The sequence below is a fragment of the Cupressus sempervirens genome, chromosome 7 (genome assembly GCF_028749045.1).
Source record: "Cupressus sempervirens isolate cs-2001-9-10 chromosome 7, ASM2874904v1, whole genome shotgun sequence".
NCBI lineage: Eukaryota > Viridiplantae > Streptophyta > Pinopsida > Cupressales > Cupressaceae > Cupressus > Cupressus sempervirens.
This window is the reverse complement of record NC_143124.1, coordinates 183801584-183824881: the sequence shown is the minus strand read 5'-3', so window position 1 is coordinate 183824881 and position 23298 is coordinate 183801584. Positions and strand designations below refer to the sequence as shown.

Sequence of the window (23298 nt, the reverse complement as noted above, 5' to 3'; positions counted from 1 at the left end):
AGTGTGTGTGGGGTGATGAGAGTATAGATGAATTTACAAACATATTTGATTATAGTGAAAGGTACATGTAGATACTAATGGTGTAACTTTTTATACTTTTTTATGTTTGTGTTTTTTCAATCATAGATCTTGGAGTAGATTGGAATCTTTAGTTAAGATGTTGATTGTGAACACAATACTACATAGATTGTTATTATTATAGTTATAGAAATATTTTGTATGCATTGCACAATGTTGGATTATAATAGAATAAATAGTAATGAATGATACAAGAAAATAAAAGATTGACTAAGACTAAACCAGAATGAATTAGTGGAATTTTCTATACCACAACATTTGGCATTATGAGAACAAGATGAATTTAGAAACATGTATAAGTGTATGAGTGTATCTAGAAAAGAACATGCTAGGCACAAATGGTTTAGCTTTTGTCCCCTTATTTGGTGCCTCAATATACTATTTACTTTTACCTTTATTCTTAAAATTGAATTTGAATATTTATTCAAGATGTTGATTATGCACAAGTTTCTATAAAAGTTATTGTTGCTATTCTTATAGATATGTTTTGTATGATAATGCTTGTCTTTTTCCTCCTCAAGACTTTGGTTCCTTGCAACCTTCATGATGATATATTTCCTTGTAATTTAACATTATTCAACACAAAGAAGTTAATTCTCATTTATTGTATTAGAGAAACCTTAGAAATCATGGATGTGTGTATTATATAGTAAATTTTATACATATGTATTTCTATGTCTTTTAGCTAAGCTACATGGATGTGAAGAATTGTTCTTCAAAAATATCCATGTGAAATTTGTACCTAACCTTATCCTTATTCTTTGATGACCAAGTCAGGGTCTCATCAAAGAGAATCATTTTGGTACCTTCATCATTTATGTTGTGATTTGATTTTCATTTTTTCTTTATGCTTTTATTTTTCAGAGTGGTTATGTTTGGAGCTAAATGATTATTTATAATTGAAGATTGTGATGATTTAATAATATTTAATTATTTATAATATTTTTAAATGTGAGTGTTAACATGCAAGTAAATTCTAACAATCATTGAATTAACTTTTCACAAAAGAATCATCAACTAATTATTTATTAAAGAAACTCTTTTTAAGTTTTATAAAATTTGTTTACTTTATTTTTTAATAGCGATGGTTTTATTTTCAAATAAACAACCCTATTGTTTACTTATTTTTCTCAATATATTTTTTAATAAATAAAATTTTAATTAGAGTAAATATGGTAAATGAATGGTAATGCTAGATAAAGAAGAATTCAATAATTATTTAACCACGTAGTTAAATAAAAAATAGTTAGGGGTTCTTTTGTCTTTAAAAAATTAATTTAAAAATGGCATACACATATACATCGTATTTTTAACATATATTCATAAAAAAATTGATTTGTGATAATAATATTTTATTCATAATCTTAAAAAATACACATATACCAAATAATGTTTTTAGCAATTCTACCCATAAGAAAAAAACTAACCCTACTTGCAATTTATTTAGGAAAAGAGCTATCCATAAGACTTCCAATAGTTCTAACACAAACAAACTATAAAAAAATCAATTAAGTAGTATAAACACTGAAGTAAAGGTCTGCAATATCAAATTAGAAGTAAAAGCTACTTAAACTATTAACACTATTGATAATCTTGATCATGCTCCCAAAACTAGGCTAAAGCAAATCATCCTCCTCACTTGTCAACCTTCTTTGCCTCTTTGTTTCCTTGGCTCTATTGCCAACAAGGATCCCACTAGAACAAATATGTCATGTGTATCTCATTTTTTTTTCTTCCTCCTTTTTACCACCCCCAGTTGCCTTCATAGGCATCCTCTTCCCCAAAGCCATGTCTCAAGCCCGATGTGCTTCCTCGGTTTCTTTTCTGTGTACAAAGTCTTTCAGCAAGAGCCCTACAAGTAGGGTCATTTGTATTTGTAGCTCCTTTCCCATCGAAATACTCCACACAATGAAGGTTTGGAATGCATTAACAAAATAGTGATAACTATCCTTTTTTTAATTTTAAAAAATTAAGAATCATATCAAAAAACAACATTACACATTGCAAGAGTCATGAAACCAAGCCAACAAGATAGAAAATATAGATTTTGTATTATCATATGCTCATCTCTAAGGATTCAACGGAGCTTCCATTAAGCATTCAAGAATTTTACAAGTTGACTTTGGATAAAGTGTTTAGAATATATAAAAGTTGAGGCTAATAGAAGACCCTGGAAGAGAATATCCAATTGGGATGGAAATCTTATGTTGCATTCATTGTCAAAATGAGAAAGAATCATTCAAAATGAAGATAATGAATAAGATGATGGACAAAGAATCTACATAGTAAGAACCACTAGCGTCTAGGACTCATCCCAAATTCCTTCTCTATTCAAGATAGAAACCATTATTATAATGATGGAAATAAAAGCCTTAACTTAGGGACAAAACTAAGATCTTGCTAATTCACAATTTCTACATTCAACATTTGAGTCTAGAAGGAGAGTTGAACACTATGATGAAATGTTGACTTTTTGAAGAACATGTGTTTGATATGATTTGATATGACATGAATATGCAATGTCTATATAAAATGGTAGAAAACATGATAAATTTCAATATAAACAAAAAGATATAGAACTATAATCAAAACATAAGTATAAATTTTGAATCAGGAGATAAAGAATAACCTATAACTAAATTTTGGAGTTGAAATTGTTAAGCCATGGAGATAGGTTCCCAGCTATTCTAAAGGTGTCTTCATTAACAAAAAACTATGAATTCAGGATCAAGAGGATATATAGATTTTTCCCTCCAAAAATCAGCCTTAAAAAGTGTTAGACATGTAAGCTAATAGACATGTCCAAGCTTTTTCTCCTAATCAAAGCCTTGGATTGTTTATCGTAATCTTGTCAACATAGTTTTGCAACTTTTGGCCATGTTTTGCACTTGAACACATTAAAGAGGGGGAAATGGTGTTGTATAAGGGCTTACCTAACTAGAATCTTGTGTTGTTCTTCTAACTCAATGGTAGCAATGATGATGAAAAGAGAGATTACCCTTGGTGGAAAAGAGGTTAAATCATTAATGAAGTATTGAATTGGCAAGATTATGCCTTAAGATTAATAATGTTGGTGATGCAATATTGCTTAAACAAGTCCTCCAAGTCTTGATGCCTTGAAGATTGAATCATACTTGAAGAATAACTTGTAGTTTTGCCACTCCAAGTACTCAAATCTACTCTTTAATAAATAAGAAAGCTTCATCATTTTGAAATTGGAATAAAATTGGTAGGTTGGTTTGTGAATGATTAACTATTGCCTTATTTAAGATTTCAAGATTTTCAGGCTGCTTTCAGCATTAAAAAGAAAATAAGATGATTGAATCATAAATGATAGGAATCAATACTTGCACACATTCTAATTTGCGTCCTTGTCCACTTGTAAAGGGTCTAGAAAGATAAATGGATAAGTATCAAAATCCTAGATATAGAATATGGTCTCAACGTTACAATACGACCATAGTAAGATGCAATACGAGTCACATAATCTTGAAATGAATCAAGAGATGACAAAACAAAGAAAGGCATCAAATAAGGTTTGAAATTGTAAGGGGATACAATTTACAACACAATGCTAATGATGGAATTAATTTTATGAATTACTTGTATTTTGAGCCTAGTTCACAAGATATGTAAAGAGATAAAAGCGTTGTGAATTAAGGTATGTCCACATTAAGCACTCCTGGCATTGTGTTTATTAGTTTAAAGCCTTAAATGTAATTTCTTGCGCATAATATATTACTAACTCGTGTGACATCACACAATGAGTTATCTTTACAAGAAGGTATATTTCCCTTGTATAGGCAAGTAGGTGCCCCATTTTCATAGAAATGTTTTTCAATGTGTCGATATTTCAAAAACCTATGTAAATTATTATTATAAAAATTTATGATAGATTTGTATCACAAGTTGCATATGTGTCAGACTAGCACTAGAAGACATTTTGGGTTATGAAAAGTTCTAAGAGAATAGATCGAGTCATATGTGACAAATTTTATGATAGTTATTTGGTGATTAAGAGCATCTAGCATAATTATTATTAGAAAATAAAAGAAAAAAAGTACCCAAGTTTGGAGGTATGAGAAATGCATTATAAAATGATCTACAAGTGTGATTTGTATGCTTACATGTGTGATATTGACTAGAGATCATGTTTGACATTATGTTCATGTATGGTGGTGGTATTTCATATAGTGGTTGTATGCAACAAAATATTCATGTTGGGTGTTTATTTTTATCTCCCTAATAATATGGAGAAGTGTAGATTTTCATGGCTATGGTTTGATATGCTTATGTTGGGTGATTGGTTTTAGTCTATAGCATTAGAAATGACTATTTATTAGTGTGAATGCATGTAAACTATAGAGTTTTATCGTTGGATGACCTAAAAGCTTCTGGAATAGCCTAACAACTTTATATGCATGTACTTAGTGGTTCAAAAGTTGACCTAAATGGGCTAGAATTCATAAGCCTCTGCTTCTTTTTGGTTAGTTGTACTAAAATGTCTCATTTTCATGATGGTTGGATTTGAGGGTTTTGTAGATTTTGTGTTCAAAACTTATGGTTATGCTTACAATCTATATTATTTCAAAGCTCTAGTTTATCAATATTTACACACAAAAATAATAGTCTCTACTTACCTTTTGATCAATAAAAATTTTATATATATATATATAAATTTATTTATTTTTTTATTATTTTATTTTTAAATCCTATAGCATGGGAAACCTCTGTAATATGACTTGTAACAGATATGTAAGGTAGTATTAAAACTCACTCTATTTTGATAAATCATTATTATCAATCACACTACACTAATTACTAGAATTACCTAGTGAGATATTCTATTATGATGAATTCTTCTCAAAATATATTGGAGATTCTCTTCAAATTTTAGCTTCTCATGTGATTAGTGAAACTTTCATAAGCCATATTCATGCTACTCGATCAACTCTCATTGGTTTATCCCATCCATCCACTCTAGTCACTCAATATACTACTCCATTTTGTTTAGATCAAACTTGAGCATGCTTTTAAGACAATACCTTAATATAATTCAAATTGTGATATAGGAGGCCTTATCAAACCATTTGATTCTATAGTCATCTAAACACCAATATAACAAAACCAAAAATTACAAACAAAATTTCACAATCACTTTTTTGAGTCCAATTGAATCCTAGTTTACTTTACAGACAAAGGTCCACCTCAAAGCATTGCACATGTGCCCTTCATTCTCCTCATCTTGCTCTATTAACCTCCTAAATAGTAGTTTTCACTTATGAAGATTGTAATTTGTGCAACCTTGTTTCCCATATCCCTCATTGTAGTTTCCTCCTATCCCTAAATTTCCCAAGCTACCTTCTTCCACAAAAACCTTCATTTCAACTTCCTACTATTTTTATTTTAGATTGTTCTTAAACTGTCAAGGGTCAACACCCTCCATCCTCAAAAACATGTAGATTTTAAATGATAGCCATTTCATATGGAGTACCCACTATGTTTCCCAACGCTTCACACTCTAAAAAAATATGCAGATATAACTTCTTTTGTTTTTTTTTATGGACGTCATCCACAAACAAGTTTTAAGCACCCAATACAGACCCACGTGTGCCTAAAACCTCTTCGGCTAAAAGCCAAATGCTAAAGAGCATCCATGCTGCCAAATTCACCCAAGACACAATCTCAGCCTCATCCCTTATGATATCTTTAAACCTTGCACTCAACAAGACTTGATCTCTGGTGGGCTCTTTGTGAGCCATTCAACTTCACCAATAGACCAATGGCCCATTTACCAAATATAAGTTTTTAATAGACATAAATCTCATTAAAGAGAGGTCACACATGAATTTTCCAATGGTTCCATATAGGCCATCAAAATTTAAACACACATGATTCTATATAGGCGGTACTATTTTGTTTTCTGCAATTTTATTGTGACCCTGTTGATTTGTGTTTTGACGACATGATTATAAGTAGGAGATAATTTCCACAGCTAGTCAAATTGTGATATGAATATCAGGATTTAACTGTGTGATTTTGAGTCAAACTCGATGACCCATGTTTCATGAGTAGTGATTCAACATGAATCCATCTCTCATGAGAATAAATGGAACACTTAGCACTCATTGGATCTAGGTGATGCTCACAAGGGTGAAGCACCGGGACTTCCCGGGAGGTCACCCATCCCAGTACTACTCCAGCCTGAGCGCGCTTAACTACAGAGTTTCCTCCATAGTTAAACCCAAAGCTTGCAACCCTATTTGCAAAACCTTCACCAAGTGTTGTGCCTTATGAACCATTCATTAGAAAGCCCCTTAAGCTCATCAATTGATAAGTAGGAGATAATTTCCACAGCTAGTCAAATTGTGATATGAATATCAGGATTTAACTGTGTGATTTTGAGTCAAACTCGATGACCCATGTTTCATGAGTAGTGATTCAACATGAATCCATCTCTCATGAGAATAAATGGAACACTTAGCACTCATTGGATCTAGGTGATGCTCACAAGGGTGAAGCACCGGGAGGTCACCCATCCCAGTACTACTCCAGCCTGAGCGCGCTTAACTACAGAGTTTCCTCCATAGTTAAACCCAAAGCTTGCAACCCTATTTGCAAAACCTTCACCAAGTGTTGTGCCTTATGAACCATTCATTAGAAATCTCCTACTTATCAATTGATGAGCTTAAGGGGCTTTCTAATGAATGGTTCATAAGGCACAACACTTGGTGAAGGTTTTGCAAATAGGGTTGCAAGCTTTGGGTTTAACTATGGAGGAAACTCTGTAGTTAAGCGCGCTCAGGCTGGAGTAGTACTGGGATGGGTGACCTCCCGGGAAGTCCCGGTGCTTCACCCTTGTGAGCATCACCTAGATCCAATGAGTGCTAAGTGTTCCATTTATTCTCATGAGAGATGGATTCATGTTGAATCACTACTCATGAAACATGGGTCATCGAGTTTGACTCAAAATCACACAGTTAAATCCTGATATTCATATCACAATTTGACTAGCTGTGGAAATTATCTCCTACTTATCAATTGATGAGCTTAAGGGGCTTTCTAATGAATGGTTCATAAGGCACAACACTTGGTGAAGGTTTTGCAAATAGGGTTGCAAGCTTTGGGTTTAACTATGGAGGAAACTCTGTAGTTAAGCGCGCTCAGGCTGGAGTAGTACTGGGATGGGTGACCTCCCGGGAAGTCCCGGTGCTTCACCCTTGTGAGCATCACCTAGATCCAATGAGTGCTAAGTGTTCCATTTATTCTCATGAGAGATGGATTCATGTTGAATCACTACTCATGAAACATGGGTCATCGAGTTTGACTCAAAATCACACAGTTAAATCCTGATATTCATATCACAATTTGACTAGCTGTGGAAATTATCTCCTACTTATCAATTGATGAGCTTAAGGGGCTTTCTAATGAATGGTTCATAAGGCACAACACTTGGTGAAGGTTTTGCAAATAGGGTTGCAAGCTTTGGGTTTAACTATGGAGGAAACTCTGTAGTTAAGCGCGCTCAGGCTGGAGTAGTACTGGGATGGGTGACCTCCCGGGAAGTCCCGGTGCTTCACCCTTGTGAGCATCACCTAGATCCAATGAGTGCTAAGTGTTCCATTTATTCTCATGAGAGATGGATTCATGTTGAATCACTACTCATGAAACATGGGTCATCGAGTTTGACTCAAAATCACACAGTTAAATCCTGATATTCATATCACGACATGATTATAGTTGAGTCCTACACCCATCTAAGAGGCCATTAATTTGTTTTGTAATAGACTCGCAACAATCGATTCCCATTTTATCTAATCAAAATTTAGTTAGGCGCTCAAAAGCATTAATTCACAAAGTAATAACACCTTAACCTATTGTATCAGAAGTGAAATATTGATGCTAGAATTTTTTTAGAATTTGTGAATTGTCAATTTATGTTTCAGTGTGATCTTTACATTAGTTCTTTTTACTTTTTATGCCATTTTTGTCTTCTCATTTATTTTTTTAAATATGTTTAGAATTCATGTCAAAAAGCATTTTAATTACAAAATGGTTCCTACTTACTATTAATTATTATTTGTAATTACAAAAGATTAAATTATAATTCTACGGAAATTTTTCATTATGTTCAATTTTTACAACATAGACATCATGTATACTTGAACAACCGTCTAGTATATGGACGTAATAGCACACTGTTGTCATCAAATTCCAATCAGAATCATTCTAAAAGCATTTTGACTAAAATCCTAGTATTTAAAGCCTAAAATCTTAGCATTTAAAGCCACCAATTAGGTACTAAGCCCCAATCAAATATACGTAGAGGCTCCTATTCTCTAAATTTCTACAAGAAAAATCAAATCCAAAACCATTTTTCTAAAACGATTCACACTTTTGTGTTCCGTTTCTCAGAAAGCATATCAATATCAACAATGCTCGAATTATATATCCCATCACATCTTGAATAGAATTAAATCAAACTTGTCCCTCTAGACAATTTAGAACTAAAATTGAAGATGTAAACCCAACATTTTCTACTCATGCAGAATGAATCTCATTTCACCACATTTTGTGCAAGATAACGTTGGGTACATTTTGAGATCATAAAAGCAACTTACACAAGCCCCTCAAATTGTGACGACCTTATCACATAATAATTTCCTCATTACTTCTTATATTTTCTTTATTACTTTCTTGGTTATAATACTTATAATGTTCTAGTTTTAATATGTTTAAATTTTGAAATATTCAACTTTTATCCCAACTTAAAGCTTTGTAATGTAAAAAATATGGGCTTGTCTTTTAAATTTTTATTTTGTTCAAATTGGACCCATAAGCCACAGCGTAGAGGCTAGAAGCATTTGACGAAGATCGCAAACCAAAACCATGAACTTTGCAATAATAGTCAACTAGAAGATAAATGGTCAATTAGATAATATTTATACATTTCAGACTTAACATAGCACAATTCAAAATCATTGGCACGGAAACATAAGGTGGTAATTAAATTCCACGCTTTAAATAAAACTAGCACATTACAAATCACTAGGTACAAATTAGTGCATCCTTCTATTTCTAACACTCATTTAATCAAAACAGATTGATTGAACGGGAAAATAGCAATAAATTCTGTGTTCTAAATCATAATTGTAGCATAATCCCTCTCGGGTGCACTCCCACCCCTGTTTTCAAACCATAGACTTCCATTATCAAAGAGATAATACATTGATGTACGGCTTTGTTCTTTACCGCGGCATAACAAAAATATTGTTTTCAGTGCAAATTGACACTAAGAAATGGTGTGATGCATGCTCAACAGTCAGATAAACCCATTGCAGGTAACAGCAACTATGATCAAAAAATCATTCCTTGAGATAATGCCTCTGTCCTGTACTGTGAAAGTTGTCTTGGATATCATTCAATTGAATAGAGATCACGCTACTCCGTCTTGATACAGTCATCTGGGAAATCTTGTTCCAATTTAAGCAGCTTTAGGCAGCGTAGAAAAAAATTTCAACACACAGCAAATAAAATAAAATGGAGACAGGAAGAGCACAAAATAGGAGCTCTTCCAAGCATGCAATGACTACAAACAATGCATTAAATTGTGTGGTGTTTCAAAAGACCTATCAATTAATATTCATGCCTCATTTGAGTTATTATCTAAAGATTTCACTGGAGGAAACTGAGACCTTGCTAATTCTAAGCATAGCTAATTCAATTTTTTAAGAAAGCTGACATAAAATTCTTCATTTTTATTGGTATCAGAGGTCACTGACGACTCAAGTATAGCATTCAAGTTCAACTCATTACAAATACCTATATGATTACAACTCAGATGCACCCACATCCCACTCAAAAAAAGTCAATCAGAAGGTTCTCCCAGTTGTCACTCATTACATAAATCAACCCACTAATCCATAGAAATTTATTCAGCATAATTTCTTACTTTCTGAAGCTATGCTCCAAAAGCTAAAATTATTTCCTAAAATTGCAAGGAAAGAATCCCCTGAATAGCTTCTAAAGATTACTGTCCAGACACAAGGAAATGCAAACAACACATTTCTGAAATTAATCCTATGGATAAGCAAAAAATTAAGGAACAGGAATCACAAGTTAAACTGGAAAAATAGAAGTGCCGGGTACTGGTACATTATGAAGTTTCCTATGTTACTTTCTTGTTTCTATCTCTTGCTTAGCATGTGCAGTAAGATATGTCAGTATCACTATGCACAAATATTGGTAAAATGCAAATGTCTGCCACAGTGATCACCTGTCAAAATAACTGAAATGGGAATCCCAGAAATACACATCCTATCATCATGCTAGTACAACTGCACAACTCAAAAACAATACATTAGCAGTCAGGAGAAAAGAACCCTAATGACTCCTATGAATCTATTTAATGATTGAAAATCACATCCATGCTGCCAACAGGTTTTTAAAGAAATGTTTATATTATCTGGCCATGATTATTACAAAGACTTGAAAGAATATTTTAAATCTAAACCTCAACCCGTTTTATATAATATCTGAAAAACTTACTACCCTGTTTTTCCTAAAGCTCTTGATGAACTCAATTTTATAATCTAGTGGACCTAATCCCCAACAGGAACAAATAATTCATATACCCCGATCCTAATCTGCCTAGAAAAAGCAAATTACCATCCTAATTACCAAACACAAAAATTGGTTTGTTTGCATTATACACTCTAAATAAATTGCTACCCGCAATTTCATGCTGGCTGGTTTCCTTCATTGTCCATACCCCACTCTTCTTCTTCAGCTTCATTTCCATTAACAAGCACCTCTCCTTCTGTAGATCCTTCTGCTTCTACATACCTCTCTCCATCAATTGTTTCTTCTTGGGTTTCATCACGAACATAATCTTCAATTGGTTCATTGAGAGAGACGCCATGAACATAATCTTCATGGGTGTCTATTACCTACAAATTTGAATAAGCAAATATATCTCAAACTACAATCAAATACAAAAACACCAAAACATCAATTCAAATGAACAAAATCGTAATCAGGATAATTTAGAATTTAAATACAAGCAAAGATTATATACCTCATGAACAGAATCTCCATTTTCTAAAGGTGCTTCTCCATCAATGTGCAAATTCCTGAACTCCTCTATGAGGTCTGTATTCCTTGTATGCATATATTTTGGATAGTCCTCAGCGGGGGGAAAGCCATTCCTGCATTCAATCAAATATGAATGTCAAGCAACAGAACAGAGACTTTATGAGAGTTACAACTGAAAAATTGAATATGAACATGTGCTCAAACCAAAATAACATTTTATTCTTGTTATCTATAAACTTGAAGTATAACATTGATAAAAACCTTGACTCCCTTAGTTGAGATTCAACAGATAGTGCCAAATGCCAGTCATCGAAGAGGTTAGGATAGTCTTTTGGATCTGCTAACGACTCTGCAGCTTTTTGATTTACCTTTGAAGCACAAAGTAATGCCATATTAAAAGAGGAACAAGTAAATTCATCAAAAAACACTACCTGTACAGTCACAGCATCTGAGGCCCACACTTCTTGTTTATACAGCATATCAAGCATCCTTAAGTATTAGCATATAAAATGTACAATAAATATGTAGAGCAATAAACAAATGAAATCCCACTTTGTACATAGAGAAAAAATACATGTTTGCTTGTATGTAAGTTGGAGGACTTAGAATTTCCATTTTGTTAATCTCGCATTGATAGATATTTAAAATTTTCTTGACATAAAAACATACTAGGATAGAATTTTGAAATCTATATTCACATCTACATAGAAAATAAATCTCACACATGATCTTGCAAAATAGTAGGATACCTTACTAAGGTCATCACGCCAAATGGAAGCAATTTCTGAAACCTTGCTTGGCAGATAGGATCGTGCCATAAAAGCAGCTTCCGGTATTCGATTACTGCCAATTACCGACAAAAAATGTTAAAAAAACAAAACTAACAATCCTTTAGCCTAGATTGCTCAATAACCCCAAAGATACATATAACATCATTCTGCAAGTTACCTTTCCACCAATAGTTGGATGCATTCTTCTACTTTACCCAGCAGGAACAAACAAAGAAATGTAACATTATTTTTTCCCTGGTCTCTGGCAAGATTAGCAAGTTTGGCCATCCCATCTGCATCTCCCATTGATGAGTAGAGAAGCAACAATCCACTTAGGTCTGAAGCATGGCTCAGGCACTCCTCAGCCATGTCTAACTGCACCATTGATAAGCAAATGCAAAAGCAATAGATGAGAACATATAACTCCATTTTGGTGTGTTTCAAGTCTGCTTTAAGAGGTCAGAGGAAAGTAGTTTTAAGTAACTCAATAGCTCAATGATTAAAACTCGAAATAACACTGAAATAAGTTTTTCGTTTAGTCTTGTCACTGATCTTCTGTTTCACATTGACAATTATATCATTTCTGTCAGCTTTTGCAAATAAAAACATTTGAGGAAGTGAATATTTAGCCAACCATACTGCAATTCATTACCTTGCTTAAAAGTTCTTTTTAGAAAGTGAAAAGATAGGAAAATCAGCAAGTCAATGAGGTTCACCTTATTATAAGTACAAACAAATTTGCATTGGTAAAAGCAGTGAATAGTAAATTATAAATCCCAGGCTGATTTTGCAGAACATCAAACAAAATATATGGAATTTGAGGCAACTTATCAATCTATAATCTAGTAAACAAGATTGCATTGAAATCACCTGATTTTAGATTTCAATATGCCTTCATAAAAAAAGCATTTCACAATATTTACCAGTAAATAATTAGAAATGGTCAACAGGGCAAAAGCTCAAATAAAAACCAAAACCTGATCTACTGGAATCCTGGTAAGGCAACTCTCAAAAAATAACAAAAGCCAAAACCTAGATTTATTTATTATCATTATTCATTAACATACAGATGGACTGAAGTGACAACTAACACATGGATCTGCTAAATTTCCATGGGCTTTTGATAAATACAAGATAAACATGATAAGTTCAACAGGCCACCAAAGTTGAGATAATTGATACCTTTCCAGAAGACATGGCTAGTTCTCCTAATTGTTTCCATTTTGATTCACTCTGTGCTTCAACAGCAATTGCCTACATAATAGCATGAAAATTCAAATAATCAATACCAAACATCGCAAAGTAAATCATTATCTAACATAAGATCTAGAAGGTGTTGAACAGCCATATGTCCAGTCAATCCTATCAATAATCTATGATATTTACGTATTTAATGTGAAATTAAATATTATCATCAGCGCAAATGAAAGTTCAAGCTAACCTTTGCCACTTCAATCCTCCCAAGTTGTACTGCCAGATCAAATTTGTAATCCGGATCTGTAGACACTTCAAGTGCTTCCTCTAACATGCCTCGTGACTCCAAAAACCGACCCACACTTTAAAAAGAGAGAATTACATTTTATCAGCCAGATTCAACCAAAAAACTGAAAAATTGACACTCTCATTCAAGTATTGTGCTAACTATCAAACAGAATAGACATGTGTAGATATATGTCAGTTAGCAAAACATCAGAATACATGAGTAAATATCCATTGATGTTTCAGCTTTTAATTTAAGAACATTGAATTTAGAAACAACCTATTGAGATGCTCCCGAGGAATTGTAGGTAAAACTTCATTTGCCCTATCAAGGTCACCCCGCATAACAAGTGTTTTATACTCTATCAAACTGATGAGTAGTGTATAGCCCATCACACTGAAATAACACAGCACAAAGCAATGTCAACGACTGGTTTTGAAAATAAAAATAATCTGAATGCACTTAATGTAAAAAGCCTTTGAAGTGCACTCACTTAAACTCTTTGTCAATAAGATACACCCGACTCTGACTTGCAAGATAGCCTAACAAATACATAGGCCGATCTAAGTGAAACATGGTTGTTACCTGCAATTTGTGACCGCACTCAATCAGTTTCACTGGTTATTAATAATAATAATTAACTAAGACTCACAGATGAAGAACATCAAGCATCTGGCTCTAGTTGTGAAAGTAAATTCAGCCAAGGCACACCTAACGTAGAAAATTACACAACAAATCAAGAGAGATCCAACAGAAATATGTTGCTGGTAGTGATGCATAATAAATACCTCACCACCAACACAATAATTGAGGCGCCAAGATGAGTTATTGTATATAAAACAATCACCAACCCATATTCCAGTCCTAACCCGCTCACTTATCTCTTGTACAAGTTCAAAAGCATCCTCTACCCCCTGTTCATCAATAGGCTTACCAGCATCCAAGCATGCAGAAACAACATCACGCTGTAAAAGCCACAGAAAAGTAACATTATTATTCATTCAATCCAAGCATAGTGGAAAACATTAAGCAGTAAACGCCTCAATTGCAGCTAGTACAGAGCTGTCCCCTTATAAAATATAGGAAAGAAAGCACACTTTGCAAGATTTCAGCAACTGAATTAATGCTACAAGTTAATTGAACAGAACAAAACATGTCTGAGCGTCTTACGTTGTATTTCAGAATATAGAATGAATTGTCACTGGCAATTGCAACAAGATCACCACTATCAGCCCAGTAAATGTTCTGTACCAAATAACATAAGAAGCATTAGTTAAGGAAAAGAAACTTAAGGTTAACCATGAATCTATCATTTTCTGTATTAAAGTATCTTTCAGCTAATAAGGCCCAGGTACAATACTCAATGCAGGATAATATGAGTGTGTAGACTCACTTTCACAGTAACATCAATACGCCGAATTACTCGGCATTCAGCCCAATCATAGAAGCACACAAAATCATTTGAACATATAGCCAACAAAGCTCCACCATAGATAGACTCTGCAGAAAAGGTTGGACGAATACTTTTCCTCTCCTGCAACATAAAGTTCTAATCAGTTATCCATCCTTTTTGTCAATGATGTCAAAAAGGCTAATGGAAAAAAAACTGGTACTTAATGCCCTTAATCATAGCCTGATGATATATCACACACAAAGATGAGACATCAATAAAAAGAGCAGTAACTCAATCTAAGTTGCAATGAAAGTCTCTCTAAATACACTCGACAAAAAAATAGGTTGTGTACCCAGGACATCTGTGTCTTTTAGTTAACTTCAACAAGCAAACCAGACTCTTGATTAACAAATATTTGCTTCCCTAAGATGAGAGGTGAGGAGGGCTCATAAAAATTCAAAAGTGGTTAGCTGAACTCTGAAGCATAAACATTGGCAGCTTTCATTAATCAGCTACATGTTCCCAAGGATAAAACTTTTGGCAAGCTAGAGGGCCATTGAATAAAAATTGCTTTCAACCTGAAGCCAAACCCAAAATGTCTACAAAAAGAGGTATTTTCAAAAATGTCTCACCCACGTAGAATCTATAACTGCAAAATTTTGAGCAACTGGTTTAAACAACAAACCTTTGTGGACAATTAACCAAATAACCAAACCAAAAATTCTGCTGTAAAAAAGCTTGAGATTCTTAGAGATATTGAGATCATATTGTCTGAGTCCTTCATTCTCTAGCTCTTTCTTGCTGGCATGTGCAGCATGTCTATTTGAACCCCCAACCCTAAAAGTGACCACTAAAACAGTAAAAAGACCAAAAAGGTTGTTTTATATGTCATGTCTGCATTTGTGGTGGTGCATTTTGCTATGTTCTTTAATATTAGCATAGTGGTGTATGAACTTATTTGCTGCTGCACATATACATATATACATACACACATATACATTTACCTATATACACACACGCGCGCACATATACATTTATAACATATATTCTTTTACGGACGAACCCACAACAAATCCGAACCCAACCCAAAAAAAATTTGAATGAATTTTGAACCCAAAAGTGAACTGGCAACTTAGCAGAATATTATCAAACTTTAGTCTGTTGGATTCATCGGATCTGTTTATTATACCTTTTCATGCAGATTTGCTGTCAACATCACACCAAGGGGCTATTTAAAATAAGAATCCTTGTGAAATACAATTTTCAGCAAAAGCAGTGAAATTTTCACAAAAAAATTCCACTGTCATTTTCTATATTATGATTGAAAGTCTCCCAAATATCTTTTACAAATTGAAAGGTTTTCATTTTGAAGTTATCAAAGACATCACATGTAGTTATTTAATGATATTTCATGTCTAGATCTAGAATTAACTTTGTGGAACAGTGATGAAAGGCAACTTATCCTCAATTATTACTATAGGATCATTTTGTTCAACTATATAATAAAGAATATGATGTTTGGTAACACTTCACCCATACAATGGACATTTGCCCTAATGTGAGATTGACCGAGAAACACCCCATTGGCGCCATACAATTTTTTTTAATTGATTCAAATCTTTTATCCTCTCCTCTGTATTTTGGGCTAGCAATGTTGACTTCCGAGCTTATGAAAAGGTGATCACTTACAACATTTGTTTCCTTGGGGAAGCTGGGATTGAAAAGTGGTAACAGATAACAATGAAAATGTTATATTTGGATTCAACGATGGTATCAAAACAACATATTGTTCTAAGAAAAATACTGGACAAGCAACTAACTCATCACTTGCAAGCTGTCACATCCATCATTGCCCATAAGTTAGCTGGAAAGTCCTCTTCAGGACCTTCCTCAGAAAGTCTGTGTGAGCTATTTTTGCAAAGTCTGTTTTGTTTTTTATTCATTATCTGTTTGTTTTTTTGTTTAGCCATTTGATTTCTTAACTCTCTTTTCTTGTGTTTTATTTCCTGTAAATTCTGGTTCTTATTTTCTGTCTTTTTCACATCTAGATTCTCTACAGTGTGAAAGGAATCATGCAAAGTGGAAACAACCCCACGTTGCAGCATTGCACACCAAGTGTGATAAAATACTTACTAGCATACAATTGTCATGCGTTTGATACAAAAAGAGGCATTGATTGCCTCAAATACCACCTTGCTCAACTCATTGGTCAGAATGTAAGTGAATTGAAAAAGGAAAACCCTACTCTTATCTGTGGGGAAAAGATAACCAAAAGGAAGATGGGGGGAAATGATATTATAATTGCATCCATGATGAAATCTAAACTTGGTTCAGAAGAAAAACTCTTTTGATACTTAGATTTTGCATCCCTCCACTTATACTTAAAAGATTTCCTTGTGCTATTTGTTTGTCACAATGCAGAAGGTGCACAACCTTCACCCAAAGGCACTTGGAAACAAGGGATTCACAATCTGCCAAAAATGACTGTTGCAAAATTTTTCTAATATTATAATGTATATCATTTAATGTAGCAGGTAACATAATGGGATTCATTGGTAAAGAATTAAAGATCAGAACTGAGTAAAAGCAGATAATAATTATTTTATAGCAGCAATTAAAATCATAGAAAATTCATGAACATAACGAATTAGAGATCATTGTATGTAATCTGAATGTTTTCATTTATTATATATGATAAGGGATTCATAAATCGTCTATTTCGAATTCAGAGAAAAGGAAGGATGGCCAGCCTTCTAAATTCATGAGAACCAAGTACACCACCCCAATGATGAATACTATGCTCATAGGCCAATGGATTTTGTGCCCTTGGGCTTGAGATACCATCAAGTATGCCACACCCAAAGATAAATGCTATGCTTGTGGGCCAAGGGGCTTCGTGTGCCCTTGGGATTGAGGTCCCATCAAGTATGCCACCCTAAGATAGATGATATGCTCATGGGCCAAGGGGCTTAGGGTGACCTTGGCCTTGAGGTTCCAAGGTAAACTAAGCAATGGAAGGCTGGCCCACATACCATGCTCTTACAAGAGAATTACAACCAACATTGAGACTTTGGTTTCCAAATGTTCCAATGAATTCCTAATGAGGTTATCATGGGAATCAGCATTGGAATGGCTAGTGTCTTATTTGAATCTTTATATGAAAATGTGATGTGATGTATATCGATGATTAGACAGAAACAGGTAATATCTTGATTTATGTTTGAAAGTTGATTTCCAAACGGTTGATAATGTGGTAAGGACCCCATCCTGGATAAATCTGGTTAGAAGACTTTTTCAATTGATAAATCATAAATCAATACTCTAAAGCATGTTGCATTTCTTATTGTAAGGAATTATTATTTTAGGGAAATATCTTAAGAATATTCTGTAAGAGGACATTACATGTGTGACCAAAATGGTAAAGACCTTACAATCCTTTGTGTGGCACATTGACATTCTTGAAATTTGTAGATGCCTCAAATGAAGTGAAGAATACAAAGACTTTGTGTAGTTTGTTGCAGGCAATGATCAAGGAGAATATCATTCAACTTGTCACCTAAAACATAAAGATGTCTCAAAATGCAAGGAGACTTCTTCAAGTAAGGTATCCCAAATATCTTGGGGCCTTTGTGTTGCTCATTGCACTGATTTTAATGCTTGACAACGTTAGGAATCTTTAATGGATTAAAAGTGTGGTTGAAGGCATACAAAACATCACAAAACAGAGGAGAAGGTTGTGAAGATAAATCTTTTTCTGATAATGTTTGTGAAGAGCACAAAAGAGATACTCAAATTAGCTTCCAAACAAGATATATGAATTTCTAATCTACTATTTTTCTAGTTTTCTATTAGTCTTAACTTTTTATTTTCAAATTATTGGTTGATAGATCCTTGATGGGAATGAAATGCTGGGAGTTATCTCTATGAGACAATGAGACAAGGCAAATGAGACAATCAAGCATTCTTATGGTCAAAACTAGGGTAAACATGAAATCATTAAAGCTAATTTATCATGGATGCAACAATGTCTAGATACCACTTGATCAAGCCCAATGTGCCACACTTTCCACCTTACATATACATTAAAGAAAATCGAGACAATTAGAAAGTGAATAAATGAGAGACTCTGTGGCACAATCTTGAAATGGAAAGAATAAGTAATATTAAAAAACCATGGTGAAATGTTCATACCTAAGCCAGAAAATTCAAAAATAAAAAATTATTTTTTTCTTGACAACCCAGACATCAAAATAGAAAGAATTATCCTACTAGGACTCGCAGCAATGCCAAGGACACGGATATGGATTCCAGAACATCATTGGAACCTGAGGACTGCAACCAAATCACCCTGCTAGTTTTGTACATCTCGCAAAGTTATCCAATTCTCTCACATTACAAACCTTACAATTCCAAAGCTGTAAATATGTCCAAGCATGGAGGAGTGCTTCCTTCCAAACTATTGTAGCAAAAATTATTTTCATGTAGTCTTGGTTGAAGTTTACTATTTCATTTGCAAAAGATGCTCTCTTTTGCCTTGAGCAATTCCTTATACCACCAACTGCAGCAATCTGCCATCAATGGAAATCAATTCCAAATTGATGGTAGTTATGTTAGACGACCCCCCAACATTCCCCTTCGGGATTCGTGCCATGGTTTACCCACCAATGTTTCCCTTCCGGATTCAATATTTTAGTGGAATGGTGATCCTAGCTTGTAACAAGTGGTCTCAAAGCTTGGTTACAGGCTAAGTCACAAGGTTTGAATTCGAATTCAAGTTCATCAATCATAAAATTCGAATGAAATTCCGCAAGGTTAAAAATTCAGAAAAAAAAACCAGCAATATTTTAGTTATATATATTTATGTATTTTTAACTATTAGTAATACTAATATATTACTACTAATATATCTACAAAATTGTCAAAATATTTTAACATTGCTAAATAATTTAACTAAATAACTCACTATCAGTTGAAAATAAAATAAAATTATATTAAATATCATAAAATTGGGATCAAGTTCCAAAAGAATAAAAAATTGCTGAAATTTGAATCTCAAGGATGAAATTTGATGAATCTTGTGACTTAGGATACAGGTATGAATCTCCTCAGATAATGCTGAGGGGGGATTGTTGGACTGACCACCAATGTTACCCTTCTGTATTCATGACTTTGTCAAGATCAACAACCACTAAATTGAACTCTTACGTTAAAAAGGGAACACTGTGATGGAGCATATGATTTATATTGTTGTTCAATTTTGCATACTTTAAAGCGAAATTTAGTGATCTCTACAAATTGCCAATCATAATTAGTCTTCTCCATATTCATACAAAATATTATCCTTGCCAATTATTAGTATTGCAGATAAACACTACCCACTTAGGGACATCCCTGCATGCTATCCTTCTGATACTGTAACAAAAATTGTTGTCAGCAGTCTATCTTACCAAAAAACCATTTCTGACTTCATATCTCTCTGTTCACCATTTTCAAACTGAGTGTCATCTTGCCTGTGCTTCATGATCACTGTGACCATACCTGTAACTAAGTGCACAATCAAAGTAGAAAAGCATATTGTGCATAGAAGCCAGAATAATCACAATCTCAGATTATCGTATGTTTAGATCGAGTTGGTAGAACAGACTGAGATAATGCTGTGTTGTCAGGAAAGTCTGTGCACATGATTTGATTCTAAAACGGAACTCAACACTAAAGAAAAAAGTTTGCTCAAACACATCATAACAGTGGGTGTGCTTCTTGATAGATATACAAATATAATTATTTATACAGTGTTGAGGGCTATCCATTGGACAAAAGAAAGTCTGCATCTGGTATTTCCAAATACAGATTGCAGAGGTTATCTTGCCAACCTGGGGTATCATCTGATATACTAAAAGTTAAATGGAAATTGAATCTATCTTCAGCAGGGACCATTGGACAGAATTTACAGAAATGATGACCGTGCTGCAAACTCTCAATACCCATTCTCATTAACAAAACTCTCCCACAGATGATGAAGATGTTGACAAGCATGAACCAGTTGAAGAAGGAGATTATTCAGAAGAAAAAGGTCCTTCCATGAATACTGCTGACAATTTGTAAGAGGATGTACAGATTTCTCAGGATCAGAAACGATGAGTCTGAACCAGTTACATCAATATCAATTCTATAAATTACAGGGTTAACATATATGATGTCAAAACCATAGCGTGAATAAAATGAGCATGTGCTGTGTAAATGAAGTGAGCATTCGAATATAGCAAAGGTATATGAATTACAGGCATTTAGAGGTGTTCAAAGACAGTCGACAACCATAAAGACCAATGAAAATAGATGAATCTCTACCAGAAAAATATTGATGAAGCACTGTCGGAATACCAAAGAAGTCAAAGTCATTAAACAGCAATTAGTATAATTTTGGAGACCCGATAAAATAAGTGAAGGAATGATGAAATACGATTCATTTTCTTTGCATATCAAAGACTATTAGTTCCCGTTGAAGGTCAAACAATTCATTGTTATTCAATTAAGAAACTTGTCGTGTTTCCAGATTTGACCAGTAATCGTGATTGCTTCATACATGCCTACGTGATATCGTGGAGAAACAATGGCTATCCCCATTCAGATTGGTACCCTTGGTCTCGAACGCAGCAGTCCGTCTTTGGTACACACATCAGATAATAGCTTTGGAAACGAATAAATATAACTAATGGGGAATAGGATAAAAGTGTGAATCATAATTGATAAAAATTTCAGAGTGAATGGATCCCATGCCACCCGTCTAATTGATGCACTGATTTATTATTGTTTGTTAAAAGGAATTTAATCGTCCCTGGTTGCATAATGATGTTTTCTAAAACAAAATTGATTAGTTTTATTTCTAAGGAGGCGCGATGGTTTAAAGAGCCTTTCTGTCCAGTTATGAATGAAAGTTGTATGAGAGATTCAAGACAAATTTGAAAAACATTCTACAAACAAGAAGCATTTATAAAAGATACATTCGAAAAATATCATTCAAAAGAAGAGATTCATATATTTATATTGTAAAGAGGAATAAGGAACTTTAATATGGCTTTATAATATGAATTCAATTATTTTATTTTAATAATGTCCTTTGTTTATCTTTAAATGGCATGGAGATCTAAATTGTAGATGATTCCTCCTTTGTAATTATTTTTTGGAATTTTGTGCACAATTTAAATGCCAGATAAGTGGAAACGGTCATTTAGCATCTTAAACTCAATCATCACAGATATTGTGAAATATCAAATTGTTTATGTATTTGTGTCCAGCTTGTCCCTACCAGAGGAGTTAAAGTTCAATATGGACTAATTTAAGATTGCATATATATTTGATCTGTCACATCTTGATTATCTAATTGTTGGCAGTATAAGTGCATAGAACATTATAAAGTTGTACATGAAAATCTTCACTGAAGTTTACTCTATTGCCAGAATGAGCATAGGCATTGGTCTTTTTATTATTGAAGTCAAAAAATCTATATCTTCCTTCCTACAAGCATCAAATCCATTATTAAACCTTATACAATTCATTCAATTCAAACACTCAGCATTTGTTTCATTTTAATAGAGTTTAAAAACCTTGCCATCCGGAGAACTCCAAAGCTTAAATTCGCTTTAGAAAAGCTCTAAACCAAGTGATTAGGTTGGAGGAGAAGGTCTACCCGCCTAGGTGTAGCGGAGCCTAAAGTGCAAGGGAATCAAGGTGATTCTCATTCATTGGCCAAACTTAATTGTGGAATCCTATCGAAGAAGTGGCAAGCTCTTGGATTTCCAATCCACGATTTTGGGAACCAACACATTGCAAGCCTCCCTTTATAAATATGCTTGCTTTCAAACAAGATTAGGCTACGTGATCCAAGATATCAACCAACTTGCAACTAGCATCTTCCCAAGGCACCCATTTCCATTCTGTCCCTATGCAATTCTGCAATCATTTCTTTCTAGTTCCAAGCATCTGATCACAAAGACATTGTGGATTAGACTATTAGACAGCCTTCAACTCATAAGAAACTGCCCCTACACGTCATACACTCTTATAGGAACCATAGAAGTGAGGTCTAAATCTTCCAGTCCAACCCCTTTATAAATTAGAATGCCTATAGAGCTACAAGCCTACAACCATATGAAAACAATGTATCCCTCAATATGAGATATATCAGCATAACTATTTCTCTGATTCTGTGCCCTCTTAATTTACCTAATCTACTCAATCAAGTCTCTACTTGTGGGTGCATAAAAACTGTACAATACCATGATAGGGAACATCCCAAAAAGCGTATGGTAAGTGATACTATAACAATAGTCTCATATAGGTATAGCCACCACAAAACTCTTCATATGCCCTTCGAATAATTTGTTCACTATCTCTATTTGCCCATTCATAGGGGGCTGATGACTGCTACTTGGTGCTAACTGTATTCCCTTCAACTTGAATATCACCTCCCCAAAAGTAATTATGAG

The 23298-nt window shown here is 33.9% G+C and overlaps 1 protein-coding gene across 3 annotated transcripts in view; it reads right to left on the bottom strand.

The window, feature by feature from the left end:
* Positions 1 to 9059: 9059 nt before the first annotated feature.
* The window catches only part of LOC149546109 (coatomer subunit beta'-2-like), a 29027-nt gene continuing 14788 nt past the window's right edge, over positions 9060 to 23298 (bottom strand). The window contains exons 13-26 of one of the 3 annotated variants that reach the window (XR_016353654.1): positions 14816 to 14956; positions 14593 to 14667; positions 14211 to 14387; positions 13916 to 14007; positions 13702 to 13818; positions 13384 to 13498; positions 13125 to 13196; positions 12121 to 12317; positions 11922 to 12015; positions 11434 to 11540; positions 11156 to 11285; positions 10810 to 11027; positions 10355 to 10415; positions 9060 to 9551 (exon numbers count right to left, since the gene is read on the bottom strand). Coding sequence is in view for 1 of the 3 variants with exons in the window: in XM_089791012.1 (XP_089647138.1) it covers positions 10818 to 11027; positions 11156 to 11285; positions 11434 to 11540; positions 11922 to 12015; positions 12121 to 12317; positions 13125 to 13196; positions 13384 to 13498; positions 13702 to 13818; positions 13916 to 14007; positions 14211 to 14387; positions 14593 to 14667; positions 14816 to 14956 (1527 nt within the window). In the remaining 2 variants the exon portion in view is untranslated. Of the gene's footprint in view, positions 9552 to 10354; positions 10416 to 10519; positions 11028 to 11155; positions 11286 to 11433; positions 11541 to 11921; positions 12016 to 12120; positions 12318 to 13124; positions 13197 to 13383; positions 13499 to 13701; positions 13819 to 13915; positions 14008 to 14210; positions 14388 to 14592; positions 14668 to 14815; positions 14957 to 23298 lie in introns of those variants that run through there. The other 2 variants (XR_016353653.1, XM_089791012.1) reach the window with 2 other exon arrangements.